Source organism: Xiphias gladius, chromosome 5, assembly GCF_016859285.1.
Source record: "Xiphias gladius isolate SHS-SW01 ecotype Sanya breed wild chromosome 5, ASM1685928v1, whole genome shotgun sequence".
Taxonomy (NCBI): domain Eukaryota; kingdom Metazoa; phylum Chordata; class Actinopteri; order Istiophoriformes; family Xiphiidae; genus Xiphias; species Xiphias gladius.
In genome coordinates this window covers 3,809,857-3,832,348 of record NC_053404.1, presented here as the reverse complement: position 1 = coordinate 3,832,348, position 22,492 = coordinate 3,809,857, and the positions used below count along the sequence as shown (strand labels likewise).

General features: G+C 40.9%; 1 protein-coding gene across 4 annotated transcripts in view; it reads left to right on the top strand.

The window, feature by feature from the left end:
* arhgap12b (Rho GTPase activating protein 12b) overlaps window positions 1-22,492 on the top strand; it is a 58,548-nt gene that overhangs the window by 31,909 nt on the left and 4,147 nt on the right. For 2 of the 4 annotated variants that reach the window (XM_040126936.1, XM_040126937.1), the window contains exons 3-14: window positions 11,965-12,237; window positions 14,256-14,396; window positions 14,560-14,640; window positions 15,187-15,309; window positions 17,399-17,473; window positions 17,850-17,911; window positions 18,006-18,087; window positions 19,868-19,972; window positions 20,088-20,186; window positions 20,610-20,712; window positions 20,817-20,936; window positions 21,073-21,171. In XM_040126936.1, coding sequence (XP_039982870.1) covers window positions 11,965-12,237; window positions 14,256-14,396; window positions 14,560-14,640; window positions 15,187-15,309; window positions 17,399-17,473; window positions 17,850-17,911; window positions 18,006-18,087; window positions 19,868-19,972; window positions 20,088-20,186; window positions 20,610-20,712; window positions 20,817-20,936; window positions 21,073-21,171 — 1,363 coding nt within the window. Of the gene's footprint in view, window positions 1-8,051; window positions 8,172-11,964; window positions 12,238-14,255; window positions 14,397-14,559; window positions 14,641-15,186; window positions 15,310-17,398; window positions 17,474-17,849; window positions 17,912-18,005; window positions 18,088-19,867; window positions 19,973-20,087; window positions 20,187-20,609; window positions 20,713-20,816; window positions 20,937-21,072; window positions 21,172-22,492 lie in introns of those variants that run through there. The other 2 variants (XM_040126940.1, XM_040126939.1) reach the window with 2 other exon arrangements.

The window sequence follows — 22,492 nt, the reverse complement described above, 5'->3', positions numbered from 1 at the left end:
TAAGTTAGCAGTTAGCTTACCAGGGACAGTGGTTCAGCAGCTAGCTATTCCAGTGAGTAGGTCATCAGGCTTCTGCAGCCAAGTATTTTGAAAAGGGATGCCTGTTAATTTCACTGTACCACTTTGTGGTGTGACCAGGCCATTAGAAGCTATGTGTGCCCCAGCTGAACAGATCTGATGAGAAAAATAAAAAAGCAAAGAAACACACACCAGGGGACATGGAGACAAAGCAGGCTCATGTGGTGCAGGGACAGAGGTGGCATCTGCCTCAGGCAGCTTGTTACACAAATCATATCATGCACGCTGACAGTAAACAGCATTGGCAGAAACACCTTCTCTGATTCTGTCTCCTGCAAGTGTCTATCCTCACATACACACTCCAGCAGCTGCATGCTCCTCTACTATATAAAGCTGGTGATATTTGAGATACACACACACACACACACACACACACACACACACACACACACACACACACACACACACACATTCACACATAACACTCCAGGAATGTGTCCATAGGCTTTAAAGAGCGAACAGGATGAAAAAGGAGATGTCTGGTTGATTTTGGCTTCTCAGTGTTTGCTTTCACACTCCAACTCCAGTTTAGCCCCAAATAGAAGCCAAAGCCTGTGATCTATTGGGTGCCTGTAAAATACCCACGGATGTGTTGTCCCAGAAATGAATTGTTTTATTCCCTTGCTCTAGTTAAGCTCACTTACTGGAACACTTGTACTGCAGAATCTGCAACCCAGTACTGCAGACTGGTTTTTGGCCAACGACCGCGTCTCCCCATATGCACATGAGACTGAACATGGCTGTAGGCTTCCCCCGTCCTCAAAATTCAACCTCTCCTTCTGCTCATTAACATTTCAAGAGGAAAATCTGATTGGGGAGGCAGTGTGCGGCACAGTAAATCCCTTCTGTTACTTAGAAGACATGAATACAGCAGAGATGTTGAATGAACAATCCTCTGCGCTTGTAAAAGCATTTGAAATATTGTATTGTAAAACAGATGATTTTGATTCAAGAACTCGAAATTGTCTATTGTTTGCAGTTTTGTTTTTTTTCCCCTGCTCTGATCTGGTAAAATGCCCTTTTTCTAAACGCTGATTCTGTAGCTTTGTAGCATCTTTGTCTGCTGTATCCAAGCAGCAGCAGTTTCTTCTAGACCAGTTATTCTTCCCCAAGCTACTAGAGGTTGATCAGAAACGGGGTGTATTTCCACAGTCACAAACTGACATTTTGGCCGAGCACTATCAGCTCAGCACCAAAAGGTTAATTGCTCACATCTCTGTCAGCTTGTGAGCACCACCAAATTCTCTGATCCATGAAATGAAAGTAGCTGTCGTCAACCCAACGAGTGAAAAGATGCCGACTCACTTTCATCCCAAGGTTTCTTGGATTTTTTGTGCTTTCACTCACAAACCCCGGCCATGTTTTGCTGACTTGTGTATTTGTATGTATTTGCATCAGTGAGTGATGTCAATATTTGAAAGTAATTAACATTTTTTCTACCTACACTTTCTAGTTGATCTGAATATCAGGCCTTTTTAACGCCATTCATTTCTGCACTGCGATGCAAAGCTGGAACAGGTTGCTAAGGGAAGTGAGGAGCATTTGGTGTGTGATTGTAAGCATCTTTTTTGTGTGTCTGTGCATGTTTTCTAATGTTTGACAGTCTCAGCTTGTGAAGGGGGGGTTGGCTTTTGAAATGCCTCAAATGTGATGATGGGGGAGTGGGCGAATGTGGTCTGACTAAACGCCCAGTGAGGTGGAAATGTAGGTTAATCTGGTCATATGGACACAACCATCATCAGCAGCACCATATCTCCTGGAGCAGAGACGGAGTGGGTGATGGAAGGGGGCAGCGTGGCACTGGCTGAGCCTGAGAGGGGGCAGAGAGACCGGACGGAATGGCCAAAGAGGTTTGGTACATGATTATCAGATGCAGCTGCGGAAAAGGGCAGGGAGTGTTTGCTGTCTGCATGCAGAGAACGGACGGTTGGAGTGGGGGAAAAGAAGTGGGAGACAAAGGAGGTGGGGAAAGATGAGAGGGCTGAGGACAAAAGAACAGAGGGAGGGGCAGTGGATTGATGCATTGGCTCGGAAGTGGTGTGCTCCTCCCTACACCTTTACCCCCACCTCTTACCTCGCGTCCTATCTTCAAACACTCCTCTGCATGACTGCCTGACTTGGCTGGGTGTCGCCATGGTCACGGATGCAGCTCCCTCAGTCACCATGCCACCTTTTCCTGCCATGTTTCCTTTTCTAATTCAATTACACAATCACATTATGAAACGTAGTCATTGGGGAAATGTACACGCGTTCTTAGGTGTGACATTGATACAGGCACCACCTGCGACGACAGATAGAAAGACCTTTTAAACTTAACACTGTGTAATAATTTTAGCATTACAGCTGTGATAATGCTACCAAGGGAGTTGTACATTTCTCCTTGTTCTTATGTCTGTAGCCTTTAACATGAAATGTGCTCTCCTTCAGATTCGATCTTTAGATGAAATTCAGGTATTCAGGTCTTACTCGTGTTTCCACATGTATTTGACAAGCTATTCATTTTGCAGAGCTCACACTGAGGCAGTTTCAAAATGCCGTACAAATATTTTAACTTAAAAAAGGAATCAAAAACAAATTAATCTAATGCAGATTGAGATCAAGGAGGCTGTCAAAGTCATATTGACTAAAGAAAATATAAGCAGACATATAGACATACACTTTAGTTGCCAGTTTATTAGGCACACCTTATATACCCTCACTGAAATACTAGTGGACTGGTGGACTAGTTTATTAAAATATGAGAAACACCTGTCAATATACATGCGTTACAATTCAACAGCAAAATAAACGATGATCATAAAGTGGAATCAACACATCTCAATTAGTTTTAACAAAACCGTAGTACTATGGTACTAGTTTTGGCGAGGTGTTCATAATCGTCAGGCAACTGAGTGTATGTACAAATATAGAGGTGAGTCTGATTTATAAAAATAACACTTGATAACAAGTGTCAAATTGAAGGCCACAAGTGTGGCACTTAATATCTAAATGAGGCCTGACCAACTGTAGGAAATGTAAGAAACAAACCAGTTTCTTAAGATCTATAGTAAGGTCCTGACTCTGTGTAGTGGGCGTTTGGACCAAAACACTATAGCATTGAGGCATATTTAACTTTTTTTTTCTGCCGGTCCCTCTGCATTGGCACCCCTGCTGCATCAACAAGTAGCTTAATTTAGATGACAGTTCAGGCTGTGTGTGTTTTTTTTATTACAGCAGTAATGCTGGTCTCAACAGGACCTAATAGCTTCTGAAACCCTTATCCAGCATTGGAATTCCAGGCTGCATTCAACACTGTCCACTTTACCTTATGGAAGCAGACAGCCGGAGAATTGCACCCTCTTTACGCAGTGATTGTCCAGGTGTTCGGAGGTGTGACAGTAGGCAGGGTTTGAACTTTTCTTTAAGGCTCTCATCTGTCACTTTTGATGTGTAAAATTTAATGTAATACCATGAATTCCTTGAGGGGAGACTCTCCAGAGTGTACACCCATATTCCTAATTTCACAATTCACTGAGAATGACACACTGAACCCTCAGGAGGTCTGGAAGTTCAATATTCTACAAGCAGGTCAGCAACATATATCTTTGTGCTAAGGCGTTTACTGATTGATATACTAGCATAATATTATCTATTCAGTAACACACTAGAGGCCAGAGTAAGGTGACCTGATGTACTGTGTTCTACTTTCTTTATCCTGACAGCAGCAGCATTGTGAATCATGTGCAGTTTCTGACACAGTTGCAGCAAGGTGACTGAATTACATTACAGCGCTGACCAAAATAGACCAAGATAAGAAACAAAATAAGGATTTGAATCCAGTGTATGGAGTGTGGCTTTGTGGAATCTGCTGCACACATACTAATGGTGTGTTAAAAGGCAGCATGGAGATGCTGCAGAGTGGGTTGCCATGTGTGCGCCAGTCGAAACCCCTCCCCCTCACGCTACTTCACTCATGGCCAGATACATTCGATGGAGACTCCCACCCACTCAGCATCGCCCCTGCTCCCCATCCTCCCTACCAACCCAAGGGAGACACCTAGTGGGCATAGGGTGCGACTATAGCCAAACGTCCCTGCTGCACTCACCGTGACCTGCACGTCTTCAAACGTAGAATAATGCATGGTTTCATTTACAGCGCACTGCAGGGCACAGGCACTTTCTAGGGACCATACAAGCACTGCGGGACAGGAGGCCAGATAGACTGAAGCAGGGGGAGGAGAGTATTATTCTCAACACGGTGATAAATACAAGGGCTACAGTATCTGTGTTCCATGCAGCAGAGCATAATCTCATTGGGCTCCATTAGCAAACCAGTTCTCATCAGGTCTTTTGATTTTGCTGTGTGAGTCTGCCCCCCCCCCCTTGTCTGCACATACTCCGTTAGACTCCTGAGTTGAATTAATCTCCCATTCCTATGCTGGGTGTGCCTACACACTCTCCAGGCTGCATAATGCATTATAATGCAGTTTGAAGGGATTCTGTGCTGTACTGGCCTGCAGTCTGACACTCATTTATCATGGCCAAAGGACACACTGCTACTGTTGCGAAGAAGACTGTTTTTCTTTCCGCAGCACATCTCTCACTTCACTGCTGTCCTCTATCTCTCATTCTCTCCATCCGTCCCTCATTTATACCTCTCTATCCCCCAGCTGTACGAGTGATCCCCTCCCACCCCTTCAGGTCCTTTGTATTTTTAATTACCTGTCAGAGACCCCAGGTCTTGAACCCCTGCGTCCGGGCTCTCTGGACATCTCATTCATTTCAAACTAGCCAAGATTCGGCCTATGAAAATGCAGTGAGGAGAGATTTACAATCAAGCACTCATTGAGATCACAAGTGCATTGTGGGAAGAGTAATCTTCAGAGACCACGGAAGTAAATGTGTAGCTCTTCAGTGAAGTTTTTCACCGTTGCTACTATTATTGACCAATTGTCGGTAAATACACATAAACCCATATCTGCTGGTAATAGTCGATAATTTACAATAAAATGGAGGGGAAGAATGTCAAAGATATTTTGACAAGGGTTTTTGAACTGGAGGTCAAATTGTCGTTGACATAGTACCAGTACCAGGACATTAAGGATAAATTATTAGGGTGAGTTTGAGTTAGCCATCAGTGATATGTTATTGTAAATTTAAAAATTTGTTTTTAATAAAGTGTTGACCACACAATAACTAAATTAATGCTTATTACAGTTCAATATAGTTCAGAACTTTTTTTGTTACTTTAATTGAATTTTTTTTTGTCCACTTGGGGACAATTTCCACATCCAGTCACCTGGAAAAACATTAGCATGTTGCACTGTGAGTTGTGAATATGCTGTCCAGACCGCAAATATTTGGACAGTTAAACATTTTTTTGTGGTTCAGCACATTCAGATTGAAATAAAGTAAGCGCTATTATATTAAAGTACCAAGTCTCAGATTTAATCTGAGTAGGTTTATGGCAGCTAAACTAGAAAATGGCAAACGACCAAAAAAGACTGATGAGCACGAATCTTGTGGATGAGCAGAAAATGATTTGTATGGTGAAGAAGAACCCCTTTATGACTATGCAGCAAGTCAAGAAGGCTCTCCAGGATTTAGGTTGTGCCTGTTTCCTAATCAACAACATATAGGGGAGAAGATTTCATGACCATAATGTCAGGAGATTCACCCCAAGATGCAAACTCCTTGTAAACCTTATAAACAGAGAGGCCAGGCTGCAATTCAAAAAAACACAGACACAAAAGAAACTGGTAGAGTTCAGGAAAAAAGTTCTATAGACTGATGGAAAGAAAAAATCCCCCTTAAACTGATATAGAGTATCAGAAAAAAGGAACAGCTCATGACCCAAAGCCATCACCTGTCTAACATGGTGTTGTTCTGTTATGGCTTTGGGCATGTATGGCTGCCCGTGGAACTGGCACACTGGCATTTATTGATGATTTCACCGCTGACGCAAGCAGCAGGATGAATGCAGAGGTACACAGGAGCATTGTGTGTGCTCAGATTAAGTTCATTGGGCGACATTTCATCATTCAACAGGACAGTGACCATAGAAATACGGCCAAAGCAACCACAGAGCTTGTCAGTGTTAAGAGGTGGAATAGCCTCAACTGGCCGAGTCAATCACCAGATCTCAATCCGACTGAGCAGCTTTCCACTTGCTGAAGACCAGACTAAAGGTAGAAAGACCCTACAACAAGCAAGAACTGAAGGAGGCTGCAGTGAGGCTCTGGGAGGGCATCACCAGTGAAGATACAAAGCCTACGATGATGTCTTTGTGTCACAGATCTCTCCAATTACTTTTGAATCCCTAAACTTTGGGCACTTTGTTTTTAAAAAGCTACATATATTCCACACAGTTCTTTCTTTATTCATGTAAACCCACTCAAATTAAAATCCAGACTTGGCATATTAAGGCAGTATCTATTATTTAATTTCAAATTGACTGTGCTGAAGCACAGAGCCTGAAGGACAAAAAATTTTTAACTGTCCAGTCTGCACTGTAAGTGCAATATTCAATCTCCTGTTATTAGTTCTGGTCTCCCTCACACATTGCACATTGTTATTTGATCCATTGTTAATATGAAAATATTGACTAATGAAGCTTTAAGTTTTATAGGCCCTTATCTCTATATATGAGTCTTACTTTTCTTACATTTAATGTTTTTATTGTTTGTTTTAGTAATGATATTTTAATTTGATTTTCAGGGAAGTTTACTTTTTAAATCTCAATGGTATGTTTGCTGTTAGTGTTGTGTTTTTTGCAGGTTCACTATAAAACATCTTGCTCTCTATGTATTTTGGTCACCATTTTGTAATAAACAGATTTAAGGAATTTCTATCAAAATATCATCATGGGTATGTGGGGTAGACATCAAAGAAAGTAGGGACCTTCTCTATAATAAAAATAAAATGAAAATAAAAACCTCTTAAACTTCCTGTCAGTGAATATCGTAAGAAAATGATGAACATAACCAAAAAGTCAGATATATTGTTTGTAAAGCCTTTAAAACCAAAACCAAGTATGTTGAAAGAACATTTGTTGCAAAATGCCTCAGTGAAAGGCTGAAGTAGACATTGTAATGTCTACTTCCCAACCCAGCTGGTCGGGGCAGGCGGCCGCCCACCATGAGCTGGGCTCTTTTCAAGGTCTCTACCTGTTAAAAAGGGAGTTTGTCCTCGCTTCTGTCGCAAAGTGCCTGCTCATGTGGGAATGTTGGGTCTCTGTAAATATAACTATGAAGAGTCCGGTCACTTATGTGAAAAGTGCCCTGAGATAACTTCTGTTATGATTTGGTGCTATATAAATAGAATAGAATATGATTGAATTGAATTGAAAATATGTGACTGACTGCTACTTTATGTCAACCTTAGGAGGTAGGTTATCTTTTTTTTTTTTTTTTTCATTGTGAAGATTGTTAAACTCTGTCAATGTGCTTTTATTTTCCACTACATCCCTTCTTGGGCTTCTTGCTTTTTCTTCCTGCAGCTCTGTCTCCATGTCTTTTCTTGACCTTCCAAATAGGCAACTTTGCTAATACACTGTTGGTCATCTCCTCAGCACTTATTGTTCAGGTGGCAGAGGAGTGCAGGACAAAGCAGTTGCACCACTGTGACCAGTGATATTATCTTTCCTCGACACATTCAGCCTGATTGCAACAGTCAGTTTAAATATAAAGCTTAGCCTGTGGTGAAACAGCCCGCTGCCAGTTTGTCTGTCAACACGTCTGTCGGTGCGCAGTTTGACTCGAACAGACAGAAACACAGAGGAAACTCCAAGTTTTTCTGTACCATTTCCTGTTGTGCTAGGTGATTTTGTGTACTGTGTGTTTGCGAGGTAGAAAGATCTTGTTCCCCTTTGCCTTTGTCACAGTCAGTAGCAAATTACCTCCCACCTTCAACTGGACTGTTTCACAATTAGAAGGGCAGAGAGAAAAAAGAAGTTAGTGTGTGAGTGTGTGTTTTGGAGGTGAAGCCTGCGTGTATCCTGTCACACTCGATGGCCGCAGTGCATCGCCATGCGTCGTGCATTCAGTATATTCAGAGGCTACAGGAGGGCCGGGGAGGATGACGACGAGGTGTTTGTGTGCAGCCCCGAAATCAAGGTGACACAACAGATACGAAGTCAGACAGGATGGATGTGAAAATATGTGGATTGTGCTTAGTTTGTCTAAAGATGTCTTACTTTTACCATGTCTGGAAGCTTTGCACTGTGTCCACTCTTGGATTAGTATAGCACAGGGTGTCTGCTTTGCCAGCACAGATGGATTTCATGTCCTGTAACCATTATTTTTCCTCAGACTGTCCATTTATAGTTTGACAACTTTCCATCAGTCACTGGCAGCCATCACCAGCTTTGTTCTCTTAAAACTGTTAAATTGGATTCCAGGTAGCATTGATAAGGTCCTAACAAAAAACTTTGCCTGTTTGAAACAAGCAGATACCATGTGACTGCAGTGTGCCAGTAAAACACTTGATGTAGAGTTCAATTAAACATTTAGAAAAGTTCCTCTGCTGTCTCCTGCTATTCCAGGCATGTGTTCGACTTCTGTCTCCACATATGGTGCACATTGTATGAGGTCTATCTTTCTGATTGATAACAGTCCAATTTCGCAAAAGATGGCACTCATTGTCTGGTGATATCTCTTCTATTTTGAGTTTTGTTCTTAGTTTCAAGGGAGCAGTTAGTCCTTTCTTTTTTTCTTCTGAAAAGATTTTTAAAGGTACTGTATAGAGCTAGAGCCCAACTGATATATTAACTGCGTCAATGATCCCCTATTACATGATGATTACAGCTGGTTTTAGTTTATCACTGATATATCAGTATCAGCATGTTTTTCGGTTGATAATGTTTGAAGTAATTTAGAAACAGTGTCTTCGTGACATACAATACTTTGTCCACCAGATGACACCGACAAGTATGTTTTTCAGCTGTAGTTGCACACTATACAGAATTGTGACCGAGATATAATTACAAAATTTAAAGGATTCCAAAAAGGATCCTTGGAAAATCCATGGAACCAGCTGTGTAATGTCTTCTGTGGATCTGGAGGTAGTTTTTTCTCAAGTCTGAGATAATAAACCCTGTGACCATATTGAAAAACTACACTGGGTTGCACAATGGGAGGTGTTCGATCTAGGGTTTTTGGAGCATGAGCCGTAAAAAGTCCGGATATCTCAGCCTCTGCTGCTTCAGTTTTGACCGGTCCTTTTTTAAAATCTGTCTCTTGCAGTCCCATGTGCCACACTAAATAGCCAAAGTACTACTTTAAATACACTTCAAATCTTACTCTTTGTAAAGACAGCATGAACAATTTGAGGTTATTGTTACATATGCAGTATGGGGCCTGTGTTCTCCTGCCCAGTAATAGTCTGCGTACACACTCCACTCTGTCCAAAATGTTTCTTAAATTACTGTCTGAACAGAAGTGCAGACGGCAGAAAAAGGTCAACCTCTGTCAGAAAATTTACGTTAGATCTTAATTACTTTTATACCAGATGCAGTTTGGTTTGTCTGGACTAAGTAGAATCTAAATGGATTTAACTCCAGCCTCACTCTCAGGCCACACTCAATCATCTGCACGTGGACCACATCATTAACACATTATTCCTTAAAAACCTAATTAAAACTGCAGCACAGTGGCTCTATTCTGGTTGTGATTGATGAGTCTGCACCCCGAGCTCACCATCGTATCTCAGTGGTTCGCCTCCACGCTCGAGCACTCGCTATGTGTTGGACTGCAACTGAAAAACAGCGGGTAAACCTAACTGAAAACAGCAGGATGCTACTGAAACCTCTCCTCTGCTATTGCATGTGTGCAGGATATTAAATAATAATTTATGTGAAAAATATTCCTGTTATTCCAAGACCGGCAGGAAGTCCCATCTGTGTCCTGAAACAGTCCAAACCTCTAACTGAAGTGCATCTCCCCCCACATTCCTCACCTGTAACAAACAGAGAGGAAGGGTGTGGTGCTGGCACAGGCACTGATATCTAATTCTTTTCTGTTTGGGCATTTATCTGCTCTTGGTTTTACAAAATGTTTTGGTGCTGGATCTTCTCTAGAGCGACACAAGGCTGGCACTTAGCTTTAGAGACTCAGCACTGTTCCAAAACCCAAAAATATTTTTCAGAAGCCTTCAGAACAGCGTTAAATGCTCTGAGTCGTAGCCATGGAAACAGTTTTCTGGCTTTTGTGCAGTGACCTTCAGATGCTGCCAGGTTTTCAAAGACTTTAAAAAACTGTCTTTCAAGTGTGTCTACATTGACACTGTGGGACCACATTTGTGACTAAGATTATTGAATTGACCGGGGTTAGTTGCTGTTCCTTACAAAACAGCTCTGCAGTAAGTCCAGTCAGGAATATAAAGAAATTGCCACTCCGAAGTACTGTTGATTTTGATCCATTATCTCAACACAAAGTAGTTTACTGCTACCGTTTGAATTTTTCTTGTACATCTAATCAATACTTCACACAAGCCCTTTGCTCAGAAAGTAGGGTCTTATCTCCCTTCCATTTCCTTTTAACTTGTCTTTGCTTTGCATCATGCAGAGTTTTTTGTTTCGCCATTCTTATCTTGATTATTCTAACCAAAAAAATTTTTTTTTTTTTTACAGTTTTAATGTTTACAGCAACATGGTTGCTAAGGAGATTGCTTGTTCTGTCTCAGAAAAGTGACAGTTTCAATCGTTGCAACATGCAACCTGTCATAATTTTCTTGAGCAAATACTGGATCTATCTGTTCACTCTTTGCTGGTCTCTGTGTCAGCATGTTGGTGAACATTCGGTCACAATTTAGAAGCATTATTACAGAGAATTTTACTCCACATAATGTACTGTATGGATGTCATACAGTTCAGTGTTAAATTCTATATAAAAAAAATAAATATAATGTAATAATTTTGTGAAATTATTCACTCAGTCCAACTTTCTCCAACTCAAGAACATAGCAAAAGTCAGATCCTTCCCTCTACCTAAAGATTTGAGGTTCAACTTCAGGTGGTCTGGTCCTCAAGACTGGCTGTTCTCAGAGAAGCCAGGTCAATGGATATCTTTTTAAAAAGCATTTTAAAACCCACTTTTTTTTTTTGCCTTTCTCTTGATTTTATACCTTTTTATTTGTGGGTTTTACACTGAATTATTTTTCATATAGTGTCATCTGTCTTTTCTATAGTCTTGTCCTTTTCTCTTCTTCTTGTGAAGCCGGTCTTAACTTAAGTTTTGAAGTGCTATAAAAGTAAAGCTTGCGTGCTAATACCGGTAGCCCTTTAAGTTCATAGCAGTTCTGTCTGGTCTTTTATTGGACAGATAAATGATTATGTAACTATGCTCCATCTGGTTTAAGGACTTGATTAGAATTGGACTGATACGGATTGAAAAGTGACTGCAAGCCAAATGGGCATCTGATTTGATCAGCAGCTGCATCCTGCTGTACAGATTATCAGAGATACTCATAACTTACTGCATCACCCACATACTTAAAAGGAGAAGCTGGATTTATGTACATTAGGTCTGCGTCTTTGCAGCTAAATGTGCATGTTTGTGATTTTAACTTTTAACAGCTCAGGTTGTTAGATTCCGTGGTCCAAACCAAGATGCGATAGCTGCTGGTTTCTTTGCTGAATTAGACCAGCATTCTAATGGATACTTAGATTTCATCAGACTGTGGAATGTTTTCAGGGCTCCTTCTGGTTATGGAATTCCTGGAATATCTTTGGATTGTCAGAAGAAAATCAGGACGTTCATGAAGTCTCTGGAAGGGTCAGAGAATATCAGCTGAAAAACAGGAAAAAGTAGAATGTTTCGATCGTACATAAAATCCTGAACGAATGCACAGAATTGTACATCAAAGTTGCTTATCTGACCAACTCTCTCCCTTCGTCTCTTTCTCCTACAGACAACATCACCTACAGGTCAGGGCCGGTCCGACTCTCCGGTCTACACCAACCTCCAGGAGCTGAAGATCTCACAGTCCAACCTGCCGCCCATCCCCTCCGGCTCACCTCTCCACATTCTGGGCGACTGGGAGACCCACAAAGACCTAAGCGGCAGGCATTTCTACTATAACCGCGCCAGCGGAGAACGGACCTGGAAGCCTCCGCGCACCAGGGACACCAGCGGCAGCACCAGCAGTATCCGTGGAGACAGCCAGGGTACAGTGGAGGGTGAGGTGAGGGATGTTTAAGCCAATTTCTCTTTGTGGTCTTGCAAGTTATGAACACCATAGGAAGTTCAAATAATTATGAGACCTGAGCCTGGTTGACTTCCAAACTGACCTCTAAACATGAACAAAGCATGCACAAAACCAAAACAACTTCTCCAGTCCTGTTTGGCCCAAAGGAAACAGCAGGTGTGATCACATGCTGGAACACAGGATTCAGGTATTAAGTTTGCATGTGAAGAAAGATCTGAGATGAAGCCTCAGTCATAAAGGATATAAATAGTCTATTAAATGGTTTCTCTAGCGGTCTGTGTTAAATAAACAGGCTGTGGTGAAGGTTTGGTGGACATCAAAGGACTATAAAAATGGTGTTGTGCTAACTGAAGGTGGGGAAACAAGAGTGCCTTTGATATGGGGAAGTCATGGTTTCCTGTCAGGTTGTCATTTCCTGCCTAACTACCTGACACTGCCCTCATGTGGTCTTTTAGTGTATTGCAGTGTGAGGGAGAAGGCTAATTATATACACTATTATTGGAATATAATCAGTGGTGAATTGATAAGTCATCAGTCAAAAGAAAATTACTCAACATATCAGTCTGATTTATAATTGGGTTCTCAAAGCAGATGGACACAACACAGTTAAATAAATAATCCTTCATCTGTCCACTAAAAGACCACAGAGGAACACCATGAACATAAAGGGCTACTGCTATTAGCATGCTAGCTTTACTTATATAGCACTTTTCAAAATGGAAGTTACAAAGTGATTTACAGGAAGAACAACAGGAGAAAGAGGATAGAAAAGACAGAGAAGAAAATATTTACATTTTATTCGCCTTAATATGCTCCTTTACCACATTTCCGAGGCAAATATTGTACTTGTCACTCCACTACATTTATTTTAAAGCTATAGCTACTAGCTACTGTGCAGGTTAAGATTTTAAACATAAAAACCTACAATTAGTTTTTAAAATGCAATGCTTTCTTTTAAAGTACAGTTGGACATTTTGGGAAATGCTCTTATGTATTTTCTTGCAGTTAATTGGGAAGAGAGAAGTTAGACACCACTCATGTCTGTATGCGAAATATTATATTATAGCCAGCAACCAGTTAGCTTAGGTTAGCAGGACTGTAAACAGGAAGAAACAGCTAGCCTGGCTCTGTTCAGAGGTAACACAATGTACCTAACAGCACCTCTAAAGATCACAAATTACTCTAACACATTATGTCGTAATCTTCTTTGTTTAATCCACAAAAAAACCAAGGTGTAAAAAAACAAAACATTGGCAGAACAAGGCTAGCTGTTTCCAGTCTTTGTACTAAGATAAGCTAACGGGCTGCTGGCTGTAAGCTTTGTATTTTTAACTCTCAGCAAAAAACTTAATAAGGGTGTTTTCACAAAATATAAAACTATTCTTTAATCATTTGTATAACAATGCATGGAATTTTAAAAGCTAATTGAAGGTTTTGTATGATTATGTACAATCTTAATCTGCAGAGGAGCTCGCTAGCAGCTAGAGCTGTCAAATAAATGTGTAGTTAGTTGAGTAACAAGTACAGTATTTGACCCTGAAATGTTCAATACAATACGTAATACAGTTCAACGGCACCACAAACTGCAGCCTTCAGAATGATCACAACTTTGAACCAACACCTCTCCAAAAGAGTTTGAACAAAAACTAGACATCATAACCTTCAAGAAGGTAGGTTTTACTGCAGGACTGTTGTATTAGACTGCATTAGTTTATTATAGGTGTACCTAATAAATTGACAACTGAGTGTATATTACCATGTTATCGTGACTGGTACCACGGGAGAACAAAAAATAACAGAGAATGCAGGAATGTCACAGAAATCCCTACTGAGTACCAGCGGGAGTGATATTCATGTTACAGTGAATCTTTTTTATCAGGGTTATGATGTCTTCTCATGTATTGTTTGTGATGTATTGTAAAGCAATGCTTCATTTAAAACCTGTACCATTAAGGCTTTTGTCTCCGTTCGTTGTCCTTGTCCATCCTCCACAGCTGCTGTCCTCAGAGGAAAACTACCACAGCACCTACTCCAGCCAGTCTGATAGCCAGTATGGGTCTCCCCCTAGAGGCTGGTCTGAGGAGCTGGATGAACATGGACACACACTTTACGTGTCTGAATACACACAGGAGAAGGTGCAGTCTTTTGGTTTTACTTTTGAGAGTTTGGGTGATTTCACTGTCTATATTTCCAGGTTTTTCTTAAGTCACCACTGCTGATTTTATGCATGTCAAATGTGATTGGTTTTGCTTGTGTGTATGGGTGTTTGTGTTTGCTGACTTGTGTTTATTTTTACAGTGGATAAAGCATGTGGATGAACAAGGCCGGCCCTACTACTACAGCGCTGATGGATCCAGGTCAGAATGGGAACTGCCCAAGGTAAGATTACCCTATGAAAATTAGCTGTCCACACTTTTGTCTCCCCTATTACATAATTAGTATCCGCTGTAAAGTAATCTCCTACTCTTTTTAAAAAGGAAAATCTTATCATTTTACATCACCTAACACCAGTACCCAGTAACACACTTGTATGTGACTCCTCCTCCCATTGGCACATAATCTTAAGACTGGTCCTGTTAATGTAAGTGGATGAGTGTCTGAGGAGCTCACACAGGAGCCAAGTTTGTGCTGAACTCTGAGTGACGGACTATTACTGGCTCTTTACCCCTTAATCTGGAGGCTTTAGATCAGGTCAGAATAGATTGCTCCATTCTCAGAGTGAATGGACAGTAGTGTGGACATGGATACATTCAGAAAACCTAACTGTTGACTTTGGAAGACAATGCTGTCGTCGTAAGAGAAGCCTCTCTGTCCAATGGTGCTGTGGACAGTAAAAGGAGAGGTAGGGGAGAGAAAGGACACTGAAGACTCTGCTGGGATAACTCTGCGATGTCTAAGTTCTAGCTCTCCCCTCTTTCTCTGCAGTACAATATCTCCCCTCAGTCCGGCGAGGTTCCCAAGAGTCGCAGTCTGGAGAGGAAGCAGCAGGATCCCATTGTCCTCACCAAGTGGAGACACAGCACTTATGTGTTAGACCTCAACGACAAGGTAAAGACCCCCACACAGGTTTTAACAAATAATCCAAATCCAAGAAGTAACTTGGTCACACGGACTTTTGGGTATTTTTGGTCTGGAAACAGGCACCCCTGCTCCTGCTGGTTTTCTGGCAGGCTTTTTGTGTGGTCTTTCCATTACCTGTCTTATTGGCAGTGAGTTTAATCCCTGAGGACTAAATGCATTTCCAGCTCAACAGAAGAAAATCTTTCAACGTTGAAGGGCTCACAAGAGACATAATAATAATAAAAAAAGAAAAGTCAAAGTCAAAGCAGCGGAGCCTTGAGATACCCTGAAGTTTTTTAGTTTCCAGTATGGGTCAAGCCAAACACTTTCCAATGCAACCTGTCACATATGTTTTTCTTTCTGCCTCAAAGAGCACAGCAAGTGTCATGGAAGAGAAACAACTCATTTGCTCTTTTGAATTAATAATTTGTGCAAACAAATGAATACATTTTGCACAAATTAGTAATGTGTGCCTTCATATTACAACTGTATGCAAACTACTTCACGTTTCAACATTTTAACATGTCTGTGTTATCAAAGATAAATTTTTGTTGTTCAGCAATATAAGTAAATATAAGTAAATCCGTACATCTCCATCGAAAATCAAAACAAAACGGGCTCATTTAGATTAGAGTTTTCATTTTTCATTTTGTTTTATTTTGCATTGCATTTGGTTGTAAAGTAGTATGTACAGCTACCTAACAGCAGCCAAAGCTTCCCAGCATTTATGAAATCGTTTCCAATCAGTACTGTATAAAAAGAGACTGTATAGGAAAAGGCTGATTTTTAGTGATATGAAGGAAAAAATTCAGTATTTGTAGGCATTTCATTACCAAAGCCTCTACTGTGCTGCTATTACTCTGGTCCTAACTGACCAAATAAGCTGTAAATGAGACATTAAAACAGCATCGTGCTCTCTTTGACATCCCTCAAACCCATGTGAAAATGTCAACAATCTAATGTTACGCTGTGTTAATTTGTGCACAAAAAATAATATTTTGAGACCACAGTTGTTCTCTCTCTCTGTCTCTCTCTCTGACACCTGCCAGGCTCCATACTGCATGGGAAACGTCCACATCTTTTAATCGCACACAGGCACAGAAGATGTCATAAAACTGTTGCGATACTGTCCTGTGCGTGAAGTACTAAATAGAGTTGACATGTAAAATCAAATAGAGTGCCCCTTTAATTTGTTTAAATTATTTATACTTTTACCTTATATAACTTAAATTTAAACTTGGATGGATGGTTTGAATAATACTTGTTCAAGCAAGTCATGTTCCCTACACCCATACAATTGTTTATTCTTAAAAAAATGAATTCCATAGAAACAAACAAACAAAAAGACAAGTACGTGTCAATACGCTCTGTGGCTTTAGAATGTAAAATGATTGGGAGATAATTATAACTGCTAAAAAGGTTGATACCCCTCAGTGACAACAAAATGTCACACTTGCTAGTTTGTAAGATGGTATAAAATATATCGGAGGCTAACTCTGTGGTGGTTTTGTTGCAGTTCTCATTCAAACTCTGGCGGTTCGCTTCAGATCCGCACAAGAGGAGATTTCGCCTCTCTCTTTACCAAGATAAAGTCGGTACCACAAAGAGCCTCTGCGGTCTCTTCTCTAACCAGCAGATGATCCGTTTTCATTCATTGTCAGCTTGTCCAGCAAAAAGTCGTGTTAAATTGATGTGTAAGAGGTAATCAGGAAATATGATAATCAAAAATCTTGTGTTGACTTAATCAAAGATGTCTGATTTCTTTGTAAAGTGGATTGTACTTTTAAGGCTGCAGTAGAAAGGAGGAAAGCAGAATCTTGGAATGAATCTCCTCTGAATTAAGACATTTTTCTATAACGTTCAAAAGCATGTTTGCCACCCAAATCCTAACTTGCTTTTACCTTAATCTGTATCTTTCAAATGACCTGAATTTAACGTTGAGCTATATCTTGTGATTCCACTCCAGTATCCTGAGCCACTCTCTTCTCCTCACTATCATCAGACTGAATGTCTTCATGTGTCTTGTAGTTAGCTGGTAGTTATTAGAAACTCATCATCTTGTGCCTCTTATCGGTAGGAGTGTGCTCCGGTGCCCAAGCAGAGCTCTCCAGACTCTGACTCCTGCCCCTCATCCCCTAAGCACCCTTCGACCGTTAGTATCCCAGCTTGCACTGCACCGCACTCATCATCTTCCTGCCTTCTCCTGCATGCAAATACAGCAGTTCTTATTCCTCATCTTCTTAACTTTCCATTTGCATGCCACATCCCACACCTAACTGCATCACATCTAACACTGTGCCAAAAAAAAACATATTTCCACCACAAGTGCAGCAATTTCAGCACTTTTCTGCGTTTGCAGGGTGCCCTCTGCTGGTGAAATTTGGATATAACATCAAGCAGCACAGCTACTTCCATCTCCAACACTGCCCATTTGCTTCTCAAGCTTCTCAGCGTGTGCTGGGATATGTTTGTGTTTTAATGAATGTGTACTAGCAGGTGCTTATCTGCGTCTGTGTCCTCCTCCTCAGCCTTCAGAGAAGTGTGGAGTCCTCAATGTCACCAAAATCACAGAAAATGGAAAGAAAATTAGGTAGGAATTTCCTTTTTCAAAGGCCTGTTAAACTTGTAACAGTCTTTTCTAATATCTGAGACACATACTATCTTTGTTTTATTGTCACCAACAGGAAGAACTGGACCTCATCGTGGACAGTGCTGCAGGGTTCCTCTCTGCTCTTTGCGAAGGGTCAGGGGGGCAGCACTAGCTGGGTAGGCATATCATCAGCCCCAAGAGGCTCGTGTTTCTGCAAATTTTCAGGATTCCATTCATCTCTATGCTATTTCTCTCCTCCTTATTTCTGCATAGTCACCTGTCTTCATCGCCAACTGTGCTGTGAAGTTTGTCATCCTCTGTTTATTGCTCCTCTCCCTCCTCTCCTCTCCTCCTTTCCTCCCTGAAGTCTTACTACCACAGCGGCTCCATCCCAGAGCTGCTCCTCACTCTCCTTAGCAACTGGAAGCGCTCAGTCAAGCCCCGTCCTGCTGTCTCCTATGTGAACTATAGGCCTGTGCAGGCTGCCGCTGTATGTCCCCTCTCTCTGCATGTGTTGCTGCTTCTGCCTGTCTTTCATTCTTTCATTCAAGCCTTCTTTGACTGACCCGGAGACTGATGTTTATGTGTGTATGTGAAGCTCGATTTTAGCTGACACTACTGGAAAAACGCTTAAAGCTGCACTAATCAATATTTTAAATTACTATGTACAGTGTGACTAGGGTTGTAATAATGACTCTCAGACAATTATCACCGGACCCTGCTGTTCCCTTCAGCTCTACCCCTAAGCGTCTTTCAGCCCATTGTTTTTGGTTTTACTGATTTGTTTCGCTCTCATAGACATTGTTACCAGCCACAACAGGCAGCTGTTTTCCGCAAAATAGTGCTAATAAACCCGCTGTACGCCTCCTGCCCGGCACCAAACAGCAGACAGACACAATTAGAGACTAGCTGGTGAACATAGTGAAGCATTTAGCCGCTAGAGAGCCAATATTGTCCTCAGGAGCTGGTAGAGACCAAAAACAGAGAAAAACACAACTTTTAATGTTGTTCTGTGTCTGCTGGATGTACAAACAGGCAACTGTTTGCCATCATGTTTGCCATATCAACTTTAAACGGTGATAATATTTCAGTGTTGTGTTCACACTAAACTGAATTCCTTCCTCCAAGTGGCATATAAATCAGTTAATGTAGGTTTAAGTTGGATGGAAAGATGAAGATGAAGAATCTCATACGATTTATTTCTTTAATTTGGTAAGAAAACGCAAACTAGGAAGTTTCTATGTTTTTTGCCTTTATTAGATATTAGAGAGATGATAGGAAATATGGGGAGAAAATGGGTAATGACATTCAACAAAGATCCCCAGCCAAACTCAAACCTGGGACAGTGTGGTCCATGGTCAGCATTTTAACTCCACGGTCACCAGCACACTCCTCTGTGTCGTATTCTTACCCATCTCTTACTACTAAACATGACCGTTTCGATTTCATTCATTTATTTTAAGTTCTGTTTGATAACTTAGAAGAATAGCATACAATTCAAGCTATTCAATGACCTTGAAACTCAGTGAATAGCTTGGATTTTATGTCCAAGAATCTAAAAAGAGTAACCAAAAGCATTGTCGGTTTATTAATATGCATGTGACATTAACAACAAGAACTAACAGTATTTTTGCTTTTCTTGTAGCACAATGCTAAAGATTAGTTTGTATCAATGAAGAGTTTGAAATTGAGATCCACAGTGTTTTAGAATGTGACCCCTGCTCCAACAAGCATTACAACAGATTTAGTGTTAGTGCTTCTAAAGATGCTGAGGATGTTCGGCAGAACTTCAAGTACCAAACAGTTACAGAACATTTTGAAAATAAACTCTTCATCTGATTTCCTGTGTTGAGCGTGAACACGTCCTCTTGATTCCTGAAAGTCTTCCTAAAAAACATCTCCTTGCTATATCGTCTGTGTCAGACGTGGACTCTCATACTGTTTCCTTGATTTCAGAAGTTTGGCAGCAACCAATCGAAGCCCGAGTTCACCGTTGATCTGCGGGGGGGGTCTGTGGATTGGGCCTCCAAGGACAAGTCCAGCAAGAAACATGTCATCGAGGTATCTGCTGTCAAGTTTCACTGTAGATCAGCCTTTACTTTGATCAACTTTAACATGATCGTTTTGATCAGAACACCTTAAAGAGGTCAAGTAATGCTGACTTTTCCTCCCCCAGCTGAAGACCCGTCAGGGGACAGAGCTGCTGATCCAGTCAGAGATTGACAGCGTGATCAACGACTGGTACCGGGCCCTCACAGAGACCATCAACACACATGTGAGGAGACATTTTCTGGTTCATTTTCACTTTCATGTTGACTGTCGTTAGCAAAATCTTGAGATGACATACGTTTTATCTTTGAGTAGATGTCTTTTATCTGCACTCCTTCAGTTTCATTTCTTTGGCAATGGAATAAAAAATTATTCCATTGCAGAAATAGGTGAAATGACTCAGCTACAGTCCAGTCTAGGATGTTCCCACCATTTAATACAGATGTCTTTCTCTATCTAGTGCTACCAGACCAAACAAGCCAGAGTAAAAGGGTAACTCAGGGGTGTGAATAGGTCTGATGAAGGAACACAGGCAGAATATACTGCAAACTTGGATGGAGTGAATGAGAGCCCCAAGAGTAAATAGAGTCTGAGCTGAACTAAATCTCACTGTATCTAACAGTACATATATGCGTCTCATCCTGTCCAGGCCTGGGAGTCAGATGAGGCCATTGAGGAGGACATGCCTGAGTCCCCTGGAGCTGAGAAACAGGACAAGGAGAAAGACCACCGGGACTCCAAGAAGAACAGAGGTGAGAGTCTCTGACACTGCTACAACATAAATGTCCCTACAGCATAAATCTGTTTATTGTTAGTACGTTGTTAATACACTCATACTCTGCCTGTGTTCCTTCAGTGATGAAGACCTCTGTGAGTATGGATTCATCAGACCAGAAGAAAACCAGGATGAAACTCAAGAAGTTCCTCACACGTCGACCCACATATCAGGCTGTCAGAGACAAAGGATACATCAAAGGTATTCAGAAAGAATACAGTACAGGCACTAGCTTCATTTTTTCAACAGTTTTCTACATGTGAATATTCTTGCTGTTTGAATATTTAAGAGCAGATAGTGTGGACTGTGGGATTAATGCATTTTTGCCAATTCACAGATCAGGTGTTTGGCTGCAGTCTGACCAGTCTGTGCCAACGGGAGAACACATCAGTGCCCAACTTTGTCAAGATGTGTATTGACCATGTGGAGAACACAGGTATGAACAGCAGCCATCCGATTGTATCCCAGACCCCATTTCATTTCTTATCCCATCGTCATTCAAAAACCATGTTAGTAATGATTGGCGATGTAAAGAGAGCCTGAAATATCATGGATACAGTAATTCAAAACGAATGAAAACTATTCAGCCAGACATTTGTCTGTTTAAGACCTGAATTTGACAGCAAAGGTATTTAACAACAGTCAATTAAGTATACAGTGCAAAAAATCATTTGTCCAGCTTAATTTACTGTTTGCAGATAGGATTTCCGCTGCGGTCTCAGAAATGGCAATTACTTTGCTGATTCTAATTATTTCATTCGATGCATCATCATTTAAACGTACATCTGTAAGCAATCCTGTCACCCTCATAGTGCTGTGACATTACAGCACTGATTCAGACTATCTTCACTAAGTAAGCTCTACTTCAGTGGTAAGTTTAGTCTGTAGCTGGTTGTTCATTTCAGTGCAAATCTGAACCACTAAGCAGTGTATTTAAGGTTAATATCTCAGCAAACATCAACCTTAAACAGATACCTCACATCATTATAGTTTCTGTGGATTTTGTGATCTTTCATTGAGCTTTAAAACGTTAAATAACACACTGTATATCACAGCTGAATTGACAGTGTCACTCTCAGCACCAGTAGGGGGAGCTCCACTGGTAAGAGCAACTGTCTCGGTGATTTGTTTATATGCTGTACATATGTACTAAACACCTCTGCTGTATCTTATATAGATGCCAGGTGACACCATCCAGCTCTGTTTGATAGTTGAGCTAAATTTATGTCAGTTTAAATCAAAGGTAGAATATAAGAAACACTTGAAATGTTGAGGTTTCAAACCCCTGAAAAATCTATGATGGTCTTAGCTCAAGGTCCCTTTACTGGCTTTTTCTGAATTTTTCAACTGTTATTCATGGTCTTCTTCATCAGAGAAAATTAACTCTTACACACCAAACCCCCGAAACACCGAGCTGACAATTTGCCACCAGACACTGTTTGGTTAGCGTTATCTGGGGCTGACCTTTGCCCGTATTTTTTGCAGTGTTCAAGTTGTGTTGGCTCATGTCAGCCCTTATCAGTGGCTGTTTTGGCCCCTTCAGCATGTTAAATCGTTGAGGACACAGTTAATAATATCGAGCTGTCTGACTGGCTGCTCAGCCTGATGAATCATGATTTCACAATTTAGTTTGGTGTCGCCTTATGTTTTGATTCCATGTATTTATTTTTTACAGCGCTTTTTGCAATTCTTATCAGGCATATCTTCAATACAGGATATATAATGAAACATTTACACAGTGTCTTTATATACAGTAT